We start from the raw sequence: 18,197 nt of genomic DNA on the forward strand, positions 1-18,197 counted from the left end.
CGGCCGACGACTCCCACGCCTAGTTCAGAAACATCTCTGCTTTTCTATCCCACGCATCCTTTAGCAGTTACCTCCATCCTCTAGGGGTAGTAGCGCTAACCGTTTTGATGAGGAGGCCACCGCCACATCAACCTTGGGGATTTTAACCCATTCCATAGGCAGATAATCATCGAATGGGTATTTACAGTTTGAGGAAGATGGCAGGAACCCTCGGCTATCCCACTTCTTTTTATGAGGTTTTTCACCATGTCATGGGAAGCACTTACGATTCCTCTGACATAAGCCTGCAAACACTAAGTCCTGAGCAGACCGGGGCTCCCTACTGTCCGTGAGTCCCATGGTGTCTCGTACCGACCTCACCAATGTGTCCATATTTTCAATGGGGAAACAAGGCCTCCCCTCCTCATCTGAAGATGAGGGGGATTCTGAGGACTCAAACCCCCCCCTCTACTGATGGACTTGATTCTGAGCACGATCCTACAACACTAGTCCTCCTCCTATGGGTCTTCAGATTGCTTTTCTTCTCTGCGGAGATAAAACATCTGAAAACCAGACCCTAAAGTGTTCAGGGGCAGCCATCATTGCAGTAAGAAGCGGTGTCACCCGGTCAGATATTGGGACAAAGGCGTCTGTACAAGGATAATAATTTCTAGATAAATCTGCGATGGGCGTCACAAACAGCAGCAAAGCCAGGAAATCATCACACATCGCAGCCACCTTCTTTTATACTCTTACTTTAAAAACCTCTGAATAATAACAGCATGACAAGGGTTAAAATGAGTCCTGAACGCGAATAAAACCAGATTAAATAAAACGCCGGAGACGTCACGTGTCTGACTGTCCAGAAATGGCGGCAGAACAGCGGCACCGGAGACGTTGTGTGTCTGACAGTCCGGGAATGGCGGCAAAAACAGCAGCGCCGGAGACGTCGCGTGTCTGACAGTCTACAGCTGGCGGCAGAACAGCAGCGCCGATTCATACAAATAAACGAAGATTCCCCCAAACATGGACAACACACTGGACGATCAGCATTTCCCAGGTGCGGAGTCACCGTCCTCTTGCTTTGATCGCTTCTTGGCTCGGATCTCGTTCATGGCCTCCTCGATGGATCGCGTGTCACGCTTATTGGCGACTGGAACTGAGGATAAAGGGGGAGACGTCAAGACCACCAACATCCCCATATCTCCGCTGACCCCCGACACCATGCATCACTTACCGCAGCCGTACGCTTTGTTGGCTTGCAGGGTATGGGCGGCGTCCTTGGCGGCCATCTTCCCGATCAGGTGACTGTATTTGTCTTTGTAGTCGCTGTTTGGGTTGACACTTGATGGCGTCTTCATGGCGTCTATCTCAGCCTCTCGTTCGGCCAACTCCTGCCGCAACAAAGAATATATATTATAAATATACACCCACGGCAGACGCGGACTGGTCACCAAAAAATTAAAGCTGCATTGTGATTGGCCACCATAGGTCACATGGTTACAAGGGTCAGCCCACAGTGCCCTCTGCTGGTGGCTGCAGGAAGCTTACCTTCATCTTCCTCTTCTCCTCCGCCTTCACCGGGTCCCACTCCTCCCCGCGACGGTACGACTCCAGCTCCTCATCACACGGGGCAAACTCCTAAATATGGAGCACAATGAGGTACATGGCCACCAAAAGGGACCCCGCACACCAACCCACGCACCCCAGAGTCCTGCACACCAACCCACCACTACAGTCCCGCACCCTACCCCAGAGGGCTGCACACTGCCCCACCGCCCCCACTGGCACAGTACCGGCACTCCGACTCACACCAGAGCCCCAGCACCCACCTTCTTAAATATCATCACGTATCTGCTCTCCTCATCCTCCCCGAAAGAGAAGGAGGTCAGGCCGGCCACCTCCACCACGTCGTGTCTGTGTGAGAGGAGACAGCGGTCACCACACAGGCGAGAACCGAGACAGGGCAAGAAACAGGAGACGTCACTCACAGAATACTGCGCTCGATCTTACTCATCGGCTGGAACTTCTTCTTAGTCTGAGAACTGTCCTGGATGAAGTCCGACACTGCCATCTCCATCTGCAGGACAAGCAACACCCATCAGTGGGCGGGGCCAACATAACATCTGACAATCAACATCACCCTACAGGGGAGCAAGGGGGGGGGGGGGGTCACAGCTCCCTCCTCCATCACCCTGCAGGGGGTCACAGCTCCCTCCTCCATCACCCTGCAGGGGGTCACAGCTCCCTCCTCCATCACCCTGCAAGGGGGGGGGGGGGGGGGGTCACAGCTCCTTGCACCTTTTTTCTGAACTCCACTTTCTGCCTCTTCTCGTGCTCCTGCATCTTCTTCAGTCGGGCTGCTTGCTCTAAAAAAAGAAAAAAAAAAAAAAATGATTTGAGAGCAAAACCACTGATTTCTTCCTTTCATAGTAACAGTTTTGGAGGCTGAAGGAAGACCTTATGTCCATCTAGTTCAGCCTATTTTTAGTGCAGCTGTTCTGCATTATTGATCCTGGGGAAGGCAAAAAACCCACAGAGTAGAAGCCAATTTTCTCCATAGGGAAAAAAAATTCCTTCCCCTAAGCTGGTCAACCATCTACCTATAATATTCTGTTATTCGTAACCTTCTATACTGTTACTCACAAGAAAAGCCTCCATTCCTTTCTTACATTCATTCAGTGAGTTGGCCATCACCACTTCCTCAGGAAGAGAATTCCAGAGCCTCACTGCCCTTACCGTGAAGAACCCTCTTCTATGCTGGTGCAGAAATTGTCTTTCCTCCAAACGAAGAGAATGCCCCTTGTTCTTGTCACAGTCCTTGGTACAAACAGTTCATTGGAGAGATCTCTGTGTTGCCCTCTGATATACTTGTACATATATATTAGGTCTCCCCTAAGTCTTCTCTTTTCTAGAGTAAATAGACCTAATTTTGATAACCTTTCTGGGTACTGTAGTGAACCAACTCCATTTATCATTTTAGTAGCCCGCCTTTGAACCCTTTCAAGTTCAGTAAAGTCTTTCTTGAGCACCGGCGTCCAAAATTGCACACAATCCTCCAAGTGTGGTCTGACGAGTGATTTGTACAGAGGAAGAATTATGTTTTCATCTCGTGTCCCCAGACCTCTTCTAATGCATCCCATGACCCTATTTGCTTTGGTGGCAGCTGCCTGACACTGGGCACTCCAATTTACCTTCTTATGGACTAAGATGCCGAAGTCTTTTTCCATGTCTGATTTCCCCAGCAGTTTCCCATTTAGTCAGTAATTGTAGCGTCTGTTTCTCCCTCCCATGGGCATAACCTTACACTTATCTGTGTTAAACCTCATTTGCCATTTTTCAGCCCAATTCTCCAATTTACTCAAATCTGTCTGTAGTTGCAAACTGTCCTCCTTTGTGTTAACTACCTTACATAGTTTTGTATCATCTGCAAATACTGATATTTTACTGTGTAAGCCATCCACTAGATCATTAATAAATATATTAAATAGTAGAGGGCCCAATACAGACCCCTGTGGTCCCCCACTAGTGACCCTGGCCCAATCTGAGGATGCCCCATTAATAACCACTCTTTGTTTTCTATCACTAAGCCAGCTACCTACCCATCTGCACACATTTTCCCCTAGCCCGAGCTTTCTCATCTTACTTAATCTTTTATGTGGGACAGGGTCAAATGCTGTAGAGAAGTCGAGATAAATGACATCCAATGATTCTCCTGGGTCCATTTGAGAGCTCACATCCTCATAGAAGCTGATCAGGTTAGTCTGACAGGAGCGATCCTTCATAGATCCATGTTGATATGGAGTTAAACATTTATTAGCATTGAGATATTCCATAATGGTATCCCTTAGAAACCCTTCAAAAATGTTACCCTCAACAGATGTTAAGCTTACCGGCCTATAGTTTCCAGGTTCACTTTTACACCCCTTTTTGAATATTGGTACCACATTTGCTTGCCGCCAATCAAAAGGAACAGACCCTGTTTCTATAGAGTCTTTAAATATAAGGAACAGAGGCCTGTCTATCACATTACTTAACTCCCTGAATACCCGAGGGTGAATGCCATCAGGGCCTGGTGATTTGTCCATTTTAATCTTACTAAGGCGGTTCTGCACTTCTTCCTGGGTTAGGCAGGTACTCCTCAATGGGGAGTTTACATTATCACTCTGCATGCATTTCCCCTGGCAAATCCTTTTCCTGTGTGAACACTGTTGAGAAAAAAGTACCGTATTTTTCGCTTTATAAGACGCTCCGGATTAGAAGACGCACCCCAAATTTTGAGGAGAAAAATAGGAAAAACGTTTTTAATAAAATGGTGGTGCCGCTTATAATCCAGGAGTCTTATTGCTTACCGGGGGTGGTGGCTGCGGTGAAGCGGGGTCCCAGGGTCGCTGCTGGAGGAGGCAGGAGTGGGGTGATACTGCAGGCCGCAGGAAGGGATGAGAGGGTGCTCCAATGTGCAGCGCGCTGCCAGGGGGGCTCGTGCTGCTGCCAGGGGGGTCTGTGCAGCAACCCGGGGCTCTGCCGACTTTTACCGGGTGTAGGCTGCAGGGGTGTCTGGGTGTCTCCGGGTGTCAGTCGGCGCTGTGGATGTCTCCGGGTGCCCAGCTGTGTCTCCACATGCCCAGCGGTGTCTCCAGTTCCCAATCCGGGGCTCTGCCGACATTTTGCGACAGGCCAGAGCCCCGGGGCTCCCTCTCTGTTCCCTCTGTATTGGCTCCGGCAATATGGCGGCAGCGCATGCGCTGATGGTGATCTCGGGACTGAGATCTCGAGAGATGAGATCTCATCACTGAAATCTCATCTCTCGAGATCTCAGTCCAGAGATCACCATCAGCGCATGCGCCGCCCCCGGCGGCGGCCGCCATATTGCCAGAGCCAATACAGAGGGAACCGAGAGGGAGCCACTGGGCTCTGGCCTGTCGCAAAATGTCGGCATAGCCCCGGGATGGGAACCGGAGACACCGCTGGGCACCCGGGAAACACCCACAGTGCCGACGGACACCCGGAGATACCCGGACACCCATGCGGCCTACACTCGGTAAGGTATATCCTCTTTGTAAGACGCACCCCCATTTTCCCAAGTTCGGGGGGAAAAAAAGTGCGTCTTACAAAGCGGAAAATACGGTATTTAAAACATTTGCTTTTCCCAAATCGCTCTCTATGATTTCACCCTCATTGTTCTTTAACCCCTTCACCCCCAAGGGTGGTTTGCACGTTCATGACCGGGCCAATTTTTACAATTCTGACCACTGTCCCTTTATGAGGTCATAACTCTGGAGCTTCCATGGATCCCAGTGATTCTGACATTGTTTTCTCGTAACATATTGTACTTCATGTTAGTGGTAAAATTACATTCAAATAACTTGCGTTTATTTGTGAGAAAAACGGAAATTTGGCGAAAATTCTGAAAATTTCGCATTTTTCCAACTTTGAATTTTTATGCCCTTAAATCACAGAGATACGGCACACAAAAAACTTGATATCTAACATTTCCCACATGTTTACTTTACATCAGCACAATTTTGGAACCAAAATTTTTTTTTGTTAGGAAGTTATAAGGGTTAAAAGTTGACCAGCGATTTCTCATTTTTTACAACACCATTTTATTTTTAGGACCACATCACATTTGAAGCCACTTTGAGGGGTCTATATGATAGAAAATACCCAAAAGTGACACCATTCTAAAAACTGCACCCCTTAAAGTGCTCAAAACCACATTCAAGAAGTTTATTAACCCTTTAGGTGCGTCACAGGAATTTTTTTGAATATTTAAAAAAAAATGAACATCTAACTTTTTTTCATAAAAAAAATACTTCAGGTTCAATTTTTTTTATTTTACCAAGGGTATCAGGAGAAATTGGACTGCAAAAGTTATTGTGCAATTTGTCCTGAGTACGCAGATACCTGATATGTGGGGGGGAACCACTGTTTCGGTGCATGGCAGAGCTCAGAATGGAAGGAGCGCCGTTTGACTTTTTCAATGCAAAATTGGCTGGAATTCAGATTGGACGCCATGTCACGTTTGGAGAGTCCCTGATGTACCTAAACAGTGGAAACCCCCTACAAGTGACCCCATTTTGGAAACTAGACCCCCCAAGGAACTTATCTAGATATGTGGTGAGAACTTTGAACCCACAAGGGCTTTACAGAAGTTTATAACGTACAGCGGTACAATTAAAAAAATCATATTTTTTCCACAAAAATGATCTTTTCACCCCAATTTTTATTTTCCCAAGGGTAACAGGACCCTAAAAGTTATTGTGCAATTTGTCCCGAGTACACGGATACCCCACATGTGGGGGTAAACCACTATTTGGGCGCATGGCAGAGCTCGGAAGGGAAGCAGTGCCATTTGACGTTTTTGGCTGGAATTGAGATCGGACACCATGTCGCGTTTGGAAAACCCCTGATGTACCAAAACAGTGGAAATCCCCCACAAATGACACGATTTTGGAAACTAGACCCCCTAAGGAACTTATCTAGATGTGTGGTAAGCACTTTGACCCCCCCAGTGCTTCACAGAAGTTTATAATGCCCGGGCGTGAAAATAAATAATTCGTATTTTTTCCACAAACATGATCTTTTAGTCACCATTTTTTTATTTTCCCAAGGGTACCAGGAGAAATTGGACCCCAAAAGTTGTTGTCCAATTTGTCCTGAGTATGCAGATACCCCATATGTGGGAGAAAACTACTGTATGGACACACGTCGGGGCTCGGAAGGGAAGCAGTGACGTTTTGGAATGCAGACTTTGATGGAATGGTCTGCGGGTGTCATGTGCGTTTGGAGAGCCCCTGATGTACCTAAACTATTGAAACTCCCCACAAGTGACCCCATTTTGGACACTAGACCCCCCACGGAACTTATCTAGATGTGTGGTGAGCACTTTGAACCCCCAAGTGCTTCACAGAAGTTTATAACACTCGGACGTGAAAATAAAAAAATCATTTTTTTCCACAAAAATGATATTTTTGCCCCCAATTTTTTATTTTCCTAAGGGTAACAGGAGAAATTGGACCCCAAAAATTGTTTTGCAATTTGTCCTGAGTAGGCTGATACCCTACATGTGGGGGTAAAACACTGTTTGGGCGCATGGCAGAGCTTGGAAGGGAAGGAGCACCATTTGACTTTTTCAACTCAGAATTGGCTGGAATTGAGATCAGACGCCACGTTGCATTTGGAGAGCCCCTGATGTGCCCAAACAGTGGAAACCCCCAATTATAACTCCAACCCTAACCCCAACACACCCCTAACCCTAATCTGAGCCCTAGCCCTAACCCTAAGGCTGTGTGCACACGCTGCGGATTTTGCTGCTGCGGACCCCAGTACCATGATTCCCTATGGGAATCAAAAACCGCAGTGCAGACGGTGCGGAATTTTCCTCGCGGATTATCTGCGGTTTTCAATCCGCAGAAAGAATTGACATGTCAATTCTTTCTGCGGATTCTCCTGTGGTTTGCCATCTCCTCTATTGAGGAGATGAAAAACCGCAGGACAAAACCGCAGAGCAATCCGCAGGTAAAACCGCAGGTCTTTTGACCTGCGGTTTCACCTGCGGATTTTACAAAATCCGCACAGATGAATCCGCACCTAATCCGCAGCGTGTGCACACAGCCTTACCCTAACGGGAAAATGGAGATAAATACTTTTTTCTTAATTTTATTATTTTTCCCTACCTAAGGGGGTGATATCGGGGGGTTTGATTTACTATTTATGGCGGTTTTTATGTTTGGCGGCTGTCGCACGCTAAAAGACGCTTTTTATTGTAAAATAGTTTTTGCATCACCACATATTGAGAGCTATAATTTTTCCGTATTTTGACCCACCGAGTCATGTGAGGTCTTATTTTTTGCGGGACGAGTTGACGTTTTTATTGGTACCATTTTCGGGCACGTGACATTTTTTGATCGCTTTTTATTCCTATTTTTGGGACGCAGAATGAACAAAAACCAGCGTTTCATGAATTTCTTTTGGGGGGGGTGCGTTTACACCGTTCCGCGTGCGGTAAAATTGATAAAGCGGTTTTATTCTTCGGGTCAGTACGGTTACAGCGATACCTCATTTAGGTAGTTTTTTTATGTTTTTGTCGGTTTTATGCAATGAAAACTATTTTATATAAAAAATAATTATTTTTGCATCGCTTTATTCTGCGAGCTATAACTTTATTTTTTCGCTGATGATGCTGTGTGGCGGCTCGTTTTTTGCGGGACAAGATGACGTTTTCAGCGGTACCATGGATATTTATATGCGTCTTTTTGATCGCGCTTTATTACACTTTTTGTTTGGCGGTATGATAATAAATCATTTTTTGCTTCGTTTTTTATTTTTATTTTTTAAGGGGTTTGCTAAAAGGGTTAACTAATGGGTCAGTTTTACAGGGCGGGTCGTTACGGACGCCGCGATACCTAATATGTGTACTTTTATTGGTTTTTTTTATTATTATTTCCAAAAAATGGATTTATTGGGGGAATATATATTTTTTTTTTTCTAATTTATTTGGCGATTTTTTTTTAAATTATTTTTACACTTTTTTTTATTTTTTTTTTTACTTTATTAAATAGTCCCAGGTGGGACATCACTGTCCTGTGACAGATCGCTGATCTGTCACATCACAGATCAGCGATCTGACACAGGCACTGCAGAAGGCTTCCTCATGCCTGCGCCTTGCAGGCACTGAGGAAGCCAGCTTCCTCAGTGCCTGCGCCTTGCAGGCACTGAGGAAGCCAGCTTCCTCAGGCCCCCGTCGCCATCTTGGATTCGGGGGCCTGGAGGAAAGGAGTCCCCCGCAGCAGCGCTGCACATTGCGCTGCCGTGGGGGGCTCAGGGAAGCACGGAGGGAGCCCCCTCCCTGCCGATGCTTCCCTTTAACTCCCGGTACACCGAGATCATGTTTGATCGCGGTGTACAAGGGGTTAACGTGTCGGGGCGGTCCGTGACCGCCCCTGACACATAGTGCCGGGTGTCAGCTGTGATAATCAGCTGACACCCGGCCGCGAACAGCGGCACTCACCACGTGGGCGCCGCTGATCGCGCCCGACGTACTATCCCGTCCATGGGCATAGGGGCCCAGGTCCCATGGACGGGATATACCGTCGGATGTCGGGAAGGGGTTAAAGGGCCGACACCATCAATTTTAATCTTTTTACTGTTTATATAATTAAAGAATAGTTTGGGGTTTGTTTTACTTTCCTTAGCAATGAGTCTCTCAGTTTCCACTTTTGCTAAATGGTTTTGTTTTTTTTTAAACACATTTTATTTTTTTCTCTATAACGTTTTAATGCTTCTTCATTGCCTTCTTGTTTTAGCTTCCTAAATGCCTTGTTCTTGTTATTTATTGCCCTTTTTACATCCTTATTTAGCCACATTGGTGTTCTCCTGCTCCTAGCCCTTTTATTTCTGTATGGTATGGCTAGCTCGCAGTGGGGGTGTAAAACTGAGTTATATATTTCCCATTTATTTTCTGTGCTCCTATTCTTGAGGACATTGTCCCAATCAATTCGGGGAAGGTCCTCTCTAAGCTGATCACACTTTGCTTTCCTTAAATTCAGTGTTTTCGTAGCCCCCTTCCAGGGCGCCTTACTGAAGGACAGGTGGAATTGTGTTATATTGTGGTCACTGTTCCCTCGGTGCCATCGCCTCGGACTTCTGTTATTCTATCTGGCCTGTTGCTTAACATTAAGTCCAGAAGGGCCGTCCCTCTAGTTGGGCCCGGCACAAGTGGTGACAGATAATTATCCTTGGTCACAGACAGAAATTGGTTTCCTTTCTGAGATCCGCAGGTTTCAGTTTCCCAGTCTATGTTGGGGAAGTTGAAGTCCCCCATAATAATCACCTCATTGGGATTTGCTGCTTTGTCTCTTTGTTTCAATAATACATTCTCAGTGGTTTCTGTTATATTTGGTGGCTTATAATAAACCCCTATGAGGATTTTATTACTTTTCTCTCTTGTATCTCCACCCATAGAGACTCCACCTCTTCATTTCCCTCTTGTACATCTTCTCTTAGTGTGGGCTTTAAAGTGGACTTTATCTATAGACAGACTCCACCCCTTTCCTTTTGTTTTACGATCCCTCCTAAACAAATCATATCCTTGCAAGTTAGCCGCCCAGTCATAGCTGTCGTCTAACCAAGTCTCAGTTATTCCTACTATGTCGTATTTTTCCTCATACATTACCAACTCCAGATCATCAATCTTACTGGTCAGGCTTCTTGCATTGGTCACATGCAGGAAAGAAGTTTTGCTTCATTTTTCTTAGCTTCCTTCTGAGTGCCCTGTCTTGGGTCCTCTTTACCACATCTAGTAGCCTTGATTAGCTTGTCCTTCTGCTGCATGTTCTTGTCGGCTGTTTTTCCTCCCATCCCCTCTCCTTCTAGTTTAAAGCCCTCCTGATGAGTCTTCTGGTGAATGTGTGTTTCCCAGGTTTTGTGAGGTGTATCCCATCTCTTGTGAGAAGTCCATCGTAGAGGTAATTCACACCATGGTCCAAGAATCCAAATCCTTGCTGCCTGCACCACCGTCGTAGCCAGTTGTTCACCTCTAGTATCCTATTCCATCTTCTGATGCCATGGCCATCGACTGGGAGGATTGATGAGAAGACAACCTGTACGTTCCGTTCCTTTATTTTCTTCCCCAGAATTTCAAAGTCTTCGCAGATAGTTGGTAGGTCATTTCTTGACGTGTCGTTTGTGCCTACATGTATCAGTAGGAAAGGGTAGTCGTCCTTGGATTTGAGGATAGTTGGTATCCTGTTGGCCACATCCTTGATTTTTGCTCCTGGGAGGCAGCATACTTCTCGTGTGGTTATGTCAGGCCTGCAGATAGTTGCCTCCGTGCCTCTTAGTAGTGAGTCGCCCACAACTACCACTCTTTTCTTTCCGGACGCACTGCTTGTTGCTCGTGAGTGTTTTTGAGTGTCATTTGTTTCCGCTTTTGTTGACACAGTAACTTCTTTTGTTGATAGTGTGTCTTCTCTTGTAGATACGGTATCATCCTGAGCTGTGCCATTTTCATTCTCCAGCATGAGGGCTTCATATTGGTTGCTAAGCTGTGTGGGTGGTGATGACCACTTGATCCGTTTGCTTCTTTTCGTCACATGGCTCCACTTTTCAGCCTCTGTATGTGCTCTGAAGCTTTTCTCACTTTCCAAATCCTGAATGGTTGCTTCTGCTTCATCCAAGAAGTCCTCATGTTCTTTAATTACCTTCAATGTTGGTATTCTTTCTTCCAGTCCCTGCACCTTTTCCTCTAAGAGGGCAACAAGTTTGCACTTCTGACAGGTAAAGTTGAGTTTTTGGGCCGGAAGATCCGTAAACATGTAGCATGTGTTGCAGGTGACCATGTGGATTTTCTTCTCTTCCATATTGCTGATGCACTCTATGATGGGTGGAAACTCGGTTTTGCGATGTCCTCAAACAGCGAGACCCGGCAGGTCCCAGCGATCGATCAGCTTAAGGCGACTCTTCTCTTCCCAGAATGCACCGGAAATATGCAGATGAGCTTCCTGCTTCTCCAATCCCATCTGTAAGGTCCTTTCGGACAGAGATTGATACAAATGTGGCCAGAGAGTCACCCAGGACTGGAAGCAGATGTCCAGCCGCTGTCAGACCTGAAGGGGCCGACATGTTTATGTTTGCATAAATTGCTATTTTCATTTCCTGGCGTCAGATGACGACACCAGGAAGGGGAGGAGCCAGACAAGTCAGCAGACCCCGCCCATATTTACTGCAGGTGTAAGGCAAGCTAAAGGGTCCGGATGGCATACACCCACGCGTACTAAGAGAACTAATGTAATAGACAAACCATTATTTCTTATATATAATCGTCTAATTGGCGGGGCGTGACCAATCAGCGACAGGCGCAGTACGGCCGCAAATTGGCATGGAATTCGAACGACGCACGCCACCGCTACCGTCGGGAGATCTGTGGCGCCAGCCACTGATTTCCCGATGGTTACAGCGGGTCTTCTCCTGCCGCACGGAGGTCAGCGGCGACGCAGCCGGGAGATGACCGGCGCTAGCCGGTTTCCAGGGACTCTCCTCCAGGCCCTGGGTACCATAAACCTGTAAAAAATAGAAATAAAAAAATAGTGATATTCTCACCTTCTGACAGCCCCCGGACTCTTTCCCTCCTCTCACCTCACGCCCGGCATCTTCTGGTCCCAGTAATGCTTTGCTTAAAGACCGCTGGTGACGTCGCGCTCTCGCGAGAGTGACGTCATCTCCGGTACTTCGCGCTAAGTATTACTGGGACCGGAAGATGCCGGGAGCGTGGAGAGGAGATCGGGGGCCGTTGGAAGGTGAAAATCACTTTTTTTTTTTTTTAATTATTTTTTACATTCTATCTTTTACCATTGATGACGTATAGGCCGCCTCATCAATGGTAAAGAGTTGATCACAATTGTCAAACACTATGCTTGTGTGTGACCAACCTGTCAATCACATTTCAAGCGATGCTTCAAATCGCTCGGAATGCGCTTGAATTCCGCACGCGAAAATCGCATGTTTTCCGCGAGAACACATGCAAATTCACATGCGTTTTTCCCACGGCGGGAGTTGCGGAAATTTCCGCAGCATTTCTGCAACGTGGGTACTTAGCCTCAGTGTGACACGCAGCAGCGACCCGGCCCCCGCTGTGAGATCGCCGATCGTGGTGGATCGTCCTGGACCATCTTTTGAACGCCAGTCTCCCGCTGGCCATATTCTAGAATACCCGATGCGTTAGAATCGGGCCACCATCTAGTTTCTTATATTTAGGGACTCTATAGTGACGGGGTCTTTTCCACAGGACTGGCGCATAGCAAAAACACCTCAGTTTACACTCACTCTCCGAGTGCCTTCTCCCCCTCACAGACAAGGCTTCCCTTCATGACAGATGCTGCTGCCACTTTTTATAACACCACAATAACAGCAACGCTTGATTTGGCCACCCCCCTCACACATAGCAAAACTCTTACAATCAACAGGCAACCCTGGCTGACCAGCCTGACCAAAGAACTGAGACGGGCTTCCTGGGTTGCCGAGCGGAGATGGAAGAGATTCCGCTCTGCCAAGCACTTCATCGCATACAAGCAGTCCCTCGTCAGCTTCAAGTCCACACTCACTGCCGCAAAGCAAACTTACTTCTTATCTCATATCCTCCCCGTCTCACAATGCTAAACAGCTCTTCAACACTTTCAATTCTCTACTCCATCCTCCAGCACCTCCTCCCTCTCATCTCATTACTGCTGAAGACTTTGACTCTCTTTAAACACAAGATCGATAAGATCAGAAAAAGCTTTGGCCCGCAGCTCCCCAATGCCCCTCTTCTTAACTTCTCAGCCCTGTTCTTCCAAAACCAGCTTCCACACCAAGACAGAACATCAGCTCACAACTTGCACTCTTAACCCACTCCCATCCCACCTCATACCTAACCTTGCCACAGTCTTCATCCCATCGGTAACACACCTCTTCAACCTCTCACTTACAAATGGTGTCTTCCCCTCATCCTTCAAACATGCCTCAATCACACCCATCCTCAAAAAACCCTCCCTCGACCCATCCTCTGTATCTAGCCATCGCCCGATACACCTTCTCCCTTATGCCTCAAAATTACTGGAACAACACGTCCATCTTGAATTGTCCTCCCACCTCTCCTCCTGTTCCCTCTTTGACCGCTTACAATCTGGCTTCTGACCGCATCACTCAACTGAAACTGCCCCAACTAAAGTCAGTAACGACTTACTAACTGCCAAGAGCAAGCGACACTACTATGTCCTCCTTCTCCTGGACCTGTCCTCTGCCTTCGACACCATGGATCGTTCCCTCCTGCTCCAGATTCTCTCATCTCTTGGCATCACAGGTTTGGCCCTATCCTGGATCTCATCATACCTAACAGACCGAACATTCAGTGTGTCCCTCTCACACACCACCTCCTCACCTTGCCCCCTGTCTGTCAGTGTTCCCCAAGGCTCAGTTCTAGGACCCCTACTATTCTCCATCTTCGGCCTGGGACAACTCATAGAATCCCACGGTTTGCAGTATCATCTCTACGCCGATGACACGCAGATCTACCTATCTGGACCCGACCTAGCCTCCTTACTGACCAAAATCCCACAATGTCTGTCCGCTATTTCAGCCTTCTTCTCTGCTCGCTTTCTAAAACTGAACATGGACAAAACAGAATTCATCATCTTTCCCCCCATCTCACTCTACCCCTCCACCAGACCTATCCATCAATGTCAATGGCTGCTCACTTTCCCCAGTCCCGCACGCTCGGTGCCTTGGGGTGATCCCCAACTCTGCCCTCTCTTTCAAACCACATATCCAAGCTCTTGCCTCCTCCTGCTGACTTCATCTCAAATATATTTCCTGGATCATTGCATTCCTTGACCGAGAAACTGCAAAAACACTAGTGCACGCCCTTATCTCACGCCTTGACTATTGCAACCTCCTACTCTCTGGCACCCCTCCAATCCATCCTACACTCTGCTGCCCTACTAATCCACCTGTACCCCCGTTATACCCCAGTCTCTCCTCTATGCCAAGCCCTTCACTGGCTTCCTATTGTCCAGAGGCTCCAGTTCAAAACCAATAAGTATGACATACAAAGCCATCCACAACCTGTCTCCTCCATAATAAATAATAAATTTTATTTCTATAGCGCCGACATATTCCGCTGCACTTTACATTTCGGAGGGGATGTGTACAGACAATAGACATTACAGCATAACAATAATCACATAGATCATAACAGATACCAAGAGGAGTGAGGGCCCTGCTCGCAAGCTTACAGTCTATGAGGAAAGAGGGAGACACGAAAGGTGGGTGGTAACAGTTGCCCTGATTGTATGGACCAGCCATAGTGTTAAGTGTGTAACAGTACAGACACAGAGGGCTAATGGATGCATAAAGCATATGGGAACATGATGTGGGGAACCTGGTTATGGTAAAACTTTTGGCTGTGCCACACAGGGATAGATTAGGTTAATGTGTTGAGGCGGTAGGCCAGTCTGAATAAATAAGTTTTCAGGGCACGCTTAAAATTGTGGGGATTGGGGACTAATCGTATTGACCTGGGAAGTGCATTCCAAAGAATTGGCGCAGCACGTGTAAAGTCTTGGAGACGTGAGTGGGAGGTTCTGATTATTGAGGATGCTAACCTCAGGTCATCAGCAGAACGGAGGGCGCGGGTAGGGTGGTAGTCTGAGACGAGGGAGGAGATGTAAGGTGGTGCTGAGCTATGGAGGGCTTTGTGGGTGAGGGTAATAAGTTTATACTGAATTCTGGAGTGGATGGGTAGCCAGTGTAATGACTGTCACAAGGTAGAGGCATCGGTGTAACGATTGGCGAGGAATATGATCCTGGCTGCAGCATTCAGGACAGATTGGAGAGGGGAGAGTTTGGTAAGAGGGAGACCGATTAGAAGAGAGTTGCAATAGTCCAGACGAGAATGAATAAGAGAAACAGTAAGAGTTTTTGTGGAGTCAAAAGTAAGAAAAGGTCAAATTCTAGAAATGTTTTTGAGGTGCAGATGACAAGAGCGAGCCAGTGATCGAATGTGGGGGGCAAAGGAAAGCTCGGAGTCAAGTATGACCCCAAGACAGCGGGCCTGTTGCTGGGGAGTAATAGTGGAACCACACACGGAAATGGCAATGTCGGGTATAGGTACATTAATAGAGGGAGGAAACACAAGGAGTTCAGTCTTTGACAGGTTCAGTTTCATACATCTGTGACATGGTCTCTAGGTACCCACCCGCATGCAACCTTCGATCCTCTCAAGATCTCCTTCTCTACTCTCCTCTTATCTCTTCTTCCCACAACCACATACAAGACTTCTCCCATGCTTCTCCCATACTCTGGAACTCTCTGCCCCAACACATCAGACTCTCACCAACAACGGAAACCTTCAAAAAGAACCTGAAGACCCACCTGTTCTGACAAGCCTACAACCTGCAATGATCCTCAGTCTACTGAACCACCGCCCGACCTGCTCTACCCTCTCCTACTGTATCCTCACCCATCCCTGTAGACTGCGAGCCCTCGCGGGCAGGGTCCCCCCTCTCATCCTGTATGCCTTGTATTGCTCAGGTTTATTGTACTTGTCTATATTTGCCCCTTTCACATGTAAAGCGCCATGGAATAAATGGCGCTGTAAAAATGTATAGTAATAATTCCATATCAGCATGGGTTTATGAGGAATCGCTCCTGTCACACCAATCTAATTAGTTTTTATGAAGAGGTAAGCTATAGACCGGACCAAGGTGAGTCATTGGATGTGGTAGATCTTGATTTTTCCAAAGCGTTTGATCCTGTCCCATACAAGAGGTTGTTACACAATGAGAATGCCGGGTCTGAGGGAAAATGTGTGTAAATGGGTAAGTAACTGGCTGAGTGATAGAATGCGGGGGGGTTATAAATGGTATATTCTCTAACTGGGTCGCTGTGACCAGTGGGGACCGCAGGGGTCGGTGTTGGGACCTCTTCTCTTCAACATATTTATTAATGATCTGGTAGAAGGTTTGCACAGTAAAATATCGATATTTGCAGATGAAAAAAAACTATGTAAAGCCGTCAATACAAGAGAAGATAGTATTCTGCTACAGGCGATTTATTCTGATGGGAATATAGGCTGGACTGGATGGGCACATGGCTTTTTTCGGCCTTGCTGACTATGTTACTATGTAAAGTTACACTAGGTGCACGGCCAGCTTCAGCAGCTGCTCCCCCTAGTGATTAAAAGTGGAAAAAAATTTTTCCATATATTATACAAATAAAATTACATTTTTTATTAAAACATTTCTTTGATGGTTGAATATTTTTTTTTTTTTTTTCCCCACACACTTTGCCTTTAAGTGACTCTACACTAAAACCAAAACACTAAAGAGGCGGGACAAGGAAAAGAACAGATACTTGCATCTGCAAATCAGAGAAAAGGCCAAGACCTCAACCCACCAATCACAGAGCAGCTGCTCCACAGCCTGCTCCCCGGAACAGCCAATCAGCTGCTACAAGGAAGAAGAGCTGCTCAGCCAGTGGCCAACCTCGGCCCCAGAGCACAACAGCTGCATGACACCCGCCCAAACGAGGACGTAACCAATCAAGACACAGCTGCGACGTGATGTCTTCGCTGATTGGTCACCTGTTATATAAATGACGCACGAATTGACCAATGAGGCGGCAGACATCAGCCGGTTTGAGTTCTCGGTACTAAAATAAAGCACCGGGGTTCCGGTCGTCGCTCACACTCTCGGACCGGGAGCTGCTCACTGTGTGGACGGATGTAAACTAGCGACCTCACCTCTGGCCTTCCGCCGGCTCTCCTGGTCCCCGACCTGCGGCGGCCGCTCCATGGAGCTGAGAATAGAACCAAGCAGATCCGCCATCTTGGATCCTGTGGGCGGGAACGCGCATGGCCTTAAAAGCGCGAGCGTTCTTAAAGGGGCATCACACTGTGTCCCCACTAAGCATTAAAAGGGCAACGTCGCGCGGTGAGGGTGAAATAGCTGCAATAAGCCATGGGCAAAATAACAGTGCAGTGTAATGCACCATGCCGTGTACTGAGAGGCCACCGTCTGCACCCCGGAAACAATGTCGTGTCGTGCAGCACGGCGGGAAGAAAATGGAGAGCGGCGGAGCGTGAGGGAAGAAAACAGCGGCGGAGCGTGAGGGAAGAAAACAGCGGCGGAGCGTGAGGGAAGAAAACGGAGAGCGGCGGAGCGTGAGGGAAGAAAACAGGCAGCGGCGGAGCGTGAGGGAAGAAAACGGAGAGCGGCGGAGCGTGAGGGAAGAAAACAGGCAGCGGCGGAGCGTGAGGGAAGAAAACGGAGAGCGGCGGAGCGTGAGGGAAGAAACCAGCGGCGGAGCGTGAGGGAAGAAAACGGAGAGCGGCGGATCGTGAGGGAAGAAAACAGGCAGCGGCGGAGCGTGAGGGAAGAAAACAGGCAGCGGCGGAGCGTGAGGGAAGAAAACGGAGAGCGGCGGAGCGTGAGGGAAGAAAAAGGAGAGCGGCGGAGCGTGAGGGAAGAAAACGGATAGCGGCGGGGCGTGAGGGAAGAAAACAGCGGCGGAGCGTGAGGGAAGAAAACGGAGAGCGGCGGATCGTGAGGGAAGAAAACAGGCAGCGGCGGATCGTGAGGGAAGAAAACGGAGAGCGGCGGAGCGTGAGGGAAGAAAACAGACAGCGGCGGGGCGTGAGGGAAGAAAACGGAGAGCGGCGGAGCGTGAGGGAAGAAAACAGG

At 47.7% G+C, this 18,197-nt stretch overlaps 1 protein-coding gene across 1 annotated transcript; it reads right to left on the reverse strand.

The window, feature by feature from the left end:
* Positions 1 to 718: 718 nt before the first annotated feature.
* SPAG7 (sperm associated antigen 7) lies at positions 719 to 17,409 on the reverse strand. The gene is made up of 7 exons (XM_073547181.1): positions 17,258 to 17,409; positions 2,281 to 2,348; positions 1,971 to 2,059; positions 1,812 to 1,896; positions 1,531 to 1,620; positions 1,217 to 1,373; positions 719 to 1,138 (listed from the first exon to the last, which is right to left on the reverse strand). The coding sequence occupies exons 1-7, from the start codon at positions 17,340 to 17,342 to the stop codon at positions 1,026 to 1,028; spliced, it is 687 nt and encodes a 228-aa protein (XP_073403282.1). The 5' UTR covers positions 17,343 to 17,409; the 3' UTR covers positions 719 to 1,025.
* Between the last annotated feature and the right edge of the window lie 788 nt (positions 17,410 to 18,197).

Source organism: Dendrobates tinctorius, unplaced genomic scaffold, assembly GCF_039654945.1.
Source record: "Dendrobates tinctorius isolate UK_male_01 unplaced genomic scaffold, ASM3965494v1 ptg000151l, whole genome shotgun sequence".
Taxonomy (NCBI): Eukaryota; Metazoa; Chordata; class Amphibia; order Anura; family Dendrobatidae; genus Dendrobates; species Dendrobates tinctorius.

Coding starts and splice junctions, on each gene's coding strand:
- SPAG7 (XM_073547181.1), bottom strand. CDS start 17,342: ATGGCGGATCTGCTTGGTTCTATTCTCAGCTCCATGGAGCGGCCGCCG. Junction 1,621..1,811: donor ACGTGATGATATTTAAGAAG/GTGGGTGCTGGG, acceptor CTCCATATTTAG/GAGTTTGCCCCGTGTGATGA. Junction 1,139..1,216: donor CAACAAAGCGTACGGCTGCG/GTAAGTGATGCA, acceptor CTTTATCCTCAG/TTCCAGTCGCCAATAAGCGT.